The sequence below is a fragment of the Aphidius gifuensis genome, unplaced genomic scaffold (assembly GCF_014905175.1).
Source record: "Aphidius gifuensis isolate YNYX2018 unplaced genomic scaffold, ASM1490517v1 Contig7, whole genome shotgun sequence".
Classification (NCBI taxonomy): Eukaryota; Metazoa; Arthropoda; class Insecta; order Hymenoptera; family Braconidae; genus Aphidius; species Aphidius gifuensis.
The window spans coordinates 42,856-45,774 of record NW_025220588.1 but is presented as its reverse complement, the minus strand read 5'-3'; the positions used below and the strand labels follow the sequence as shown (position 1 = coordinate 45,774).

At 32.6% G+C, this 2,919-nt stretch overlaps 1 protein-coding gene across 1 annotated transcript; it reads left to right on the top strand.

Annotated features, from left to right (window-relative positions):
* The first annotated feature begins 757 nt into the window (after nt 1-757).
* LOC122860095 (cytochrome c oxidase assembly protein COX18, mitochondrial-like) lies at nt 758-2,610 on the top strand. The gene is made up of 6 exons (XM_044163752.1): nt 758-1,323; nt 1,395-1,532; nt 1,611-1,758; nt 1,838-1,962; nt 2,025-2,135; nt 2,389-2,610. The coding sequence occupies exons 1-6, from the start codon at nt 853-855 to the stop codon at nt 2,563-2,565; spliced, it is 1,170 nt and encodes a 389-aa protein (XP_044019687.1). The 5' UTR covers nt 758-852; the 3' UTR covers nt 2,566-2,610.
* Nucleotides 2,611-2,919: the final 309 nt, after the last annotated feature.

Sequence of the window (2,919 nt, the reverse complement as noted above, 5' to 3'; positions counted from 1 at the left end):
GGCACTTTCAACTATCATACACTTTATGTAGTATGATACGTATGATACGTATCATACGTATGATTGTATGATACCCCGAAAATCGTCGAATTACCCATCACTGCCCGTAAGTGAGACGGAACTGAGCCGAGACGACCATCGAACACAGCTACTAGCTATTGAACAATAATTTTTTATCTTTCATACATAGGAAATAGATGAAAACAATCAAAATAATATTATGAACTCATTTTGTTATTACAAAATTAAAGTTTTAATAAATAACAATAAATTTTGAAACGACAACGAACAACAAGGGCATTTACTTTATGAAACAGTGTCATCATAATAATCTATTACAATGAGTTATAAATATATAATCAAAAATATATATAGAAAATATAATTCAGGTGAGCAAATAGTGAAATGAAAAGAAATAAAATGAAAATGTACAAATTTTGGAGCTGGAATTATTATCGCGCTTGGAGCAATAATTTTTTATCTTTCATACATATGAAATAGATGAAAATCAAATAATAATTTGAACTCTTTTGTTATTACAAAATTAAAAGTTTTAATAAATAACAATAAATTTTGAAACTACAACGAACTACAACAACAATTGTATTTGTCAATAAAAATATTTACAAGCGCATTGAAAAAGTAAATGTAAAAATAGGCCCTGTATTGAGATTTTGTGCCTTTGTGGACCATCAAACAACCGTACGTCGCTAGCGCCATATGGCCGTAAGTTGAGACGGAACTGAGCCTTCTCTACCTTCTTGAACCAACACTGATACGGGTGCTGGTCGTGATCTTCTGCCAGCCTCATTTTATACTATCCAAATAAAAAATAATTTCATAGTTAAAAATATGTATTGTCAATTTTCAAATGTAACAGCAACCGTTACAAAAATTAAATCTCTAGACTTTTATTTAATAAGTAATGCTAAAGGTATATCTCGAACATATCAGACAACTATTCGATGTTGTTTACATTCATTGAATCGATTACATGATTATAAACAACAATCTTTTCAATTGAGAAACAACAAATCGGCTATTAGAGTTTCCGGAGTACTGAAAAAAATAACTTTATTGAATCACAAAAATTATGGACACTTGCAACTATCGAGAAATTTTTCTGATTTTCCAACTCAACAAGCACCAATCGTCAAAGTTGATGGTTTTTTGAAGGTACTGGTCGACAGTGCTCCGGTTGAATTTTGTCAAAATTCATTTATATGGCTACATTCCTACTCTGGGCTTCCATGGTGGGCGACAATAATGGTAACAACATTTGCTCTTCGATCACTTATTACCTTGCCATGTGCCCTTTATCAGGTGAAATTTTGAATTTGTATTGACAGACCAACAGTATCAAATAAGAGATAATTTTTATGGATATTTTTCAGCATAATATTTTGTCTAAAACAGCACTTCTGAAATATGACATGGAAGACATCGTTAAGGATTTAAAAAGAGAAGCAAATTTCCGTGTCCAACAGCTCGGCTGGACTGAAACTCGAGCAAGACATATTTATAATAGATCAGTGGGTAATTAATTATTGAAAATATTTTTTATAAATCAATAAACTTTTTGTTCTTTTCCGTTTTGGGTTTTCGTTCAGGTTAAGAAAGAGTGGAACAAATTGATCGTTAGAGATAATTGCCATCCTATGAAGAGCTTGGTGCTCGTTTTGGTCCAGGTTCCGATATGGGTGATTGTGTCAGCAGGCCTCAGGAATATCTGCTTTATGCTGCCGTCTCAAACTCCACGTGAGAACATTTTTTTTTCGAAGGAAGCGTCCTTATTTATTTTTTTTTATTTAGCATAAATAAAATTTACTGATTTCAGGTGCGGTGAAGGCCTATCAAGATTTGAGTCTCGAGGGTTTCTGGTGGATTGCTGATCTCACTGCTGTTGATAGCTACTGGATACTTCCCGTTTCACTGGGAATCACAAGTTTGATCAATATTGAGGTGAGTTTCGAACGCTTGTTGATTAAAAACGAAAATACAATATTAAGAAAAACTCTTTCTAGATTCAAGCAATGCTGAGGATCACTGAGTCTAGTAGAATGCAAAACGTTTTGGTTAACCTATTACGAGCAGTATCGCTATTTACAATTCCCTTGGCAGCAATGGTGCCTTCGGTAAGACGTTAATTCAAGTCACTCAACATAATTCAGGAGTCCAATTTTGAGAACAAAAATAACAATTTAGAACACGATTTTTTCGCTAGACAGCTACATAAGCCCTTTTTAAAAAAGCTGTGTGTGAGCTCACAGGCTGTCTAACGGAATAATGGAGTTTTAAACTGTACTTTTTGCTCTCAGAATTAGACTACAGTTCTTTATAAAAAAAAAAAATTTGTATAACACTTTTTTTATTTACTTATGTATCTAGTGTTTAAGTTTGTATTGGGTAACAAGTAGTACCTTCAGTATTTTACAAACTTTATTAATTGTATCACCGAAAGTACGCAGAACTTGTCACATCCCAGTCACAGACAATGAGTTGAAGCATCCTTATCGTAGCCTTTACAACAGCATGAAGCGCCGAATCATTCACAACAAAACTTAATTCGTTATAACACCAATTTGGCTCAATAAAAAATTTAATGAATCATCTATTGTCATACCGTAATTTTTTCGATTATTTCCTTGCTAAGATTGACAAGGATAACTGAAAAATACCATATTCCGAAGAGTCTACATAGCTGACATCCTATATCCTTGTTTTCGAAAGTTTTTATGATAAATTTTGGTGAACAATACTTGAATGATAGAGCTACCATGCGTCCTGATTTGAGGAGGAGATAAACTATTTTTGATTCTTTTGAGTTTTTTGGACTACACACCTGTACACATGTCAAACTGATTTTTACACTTGTTAAATAATAAATAAATTCATCAATTTTATATAAAAATTTTATTT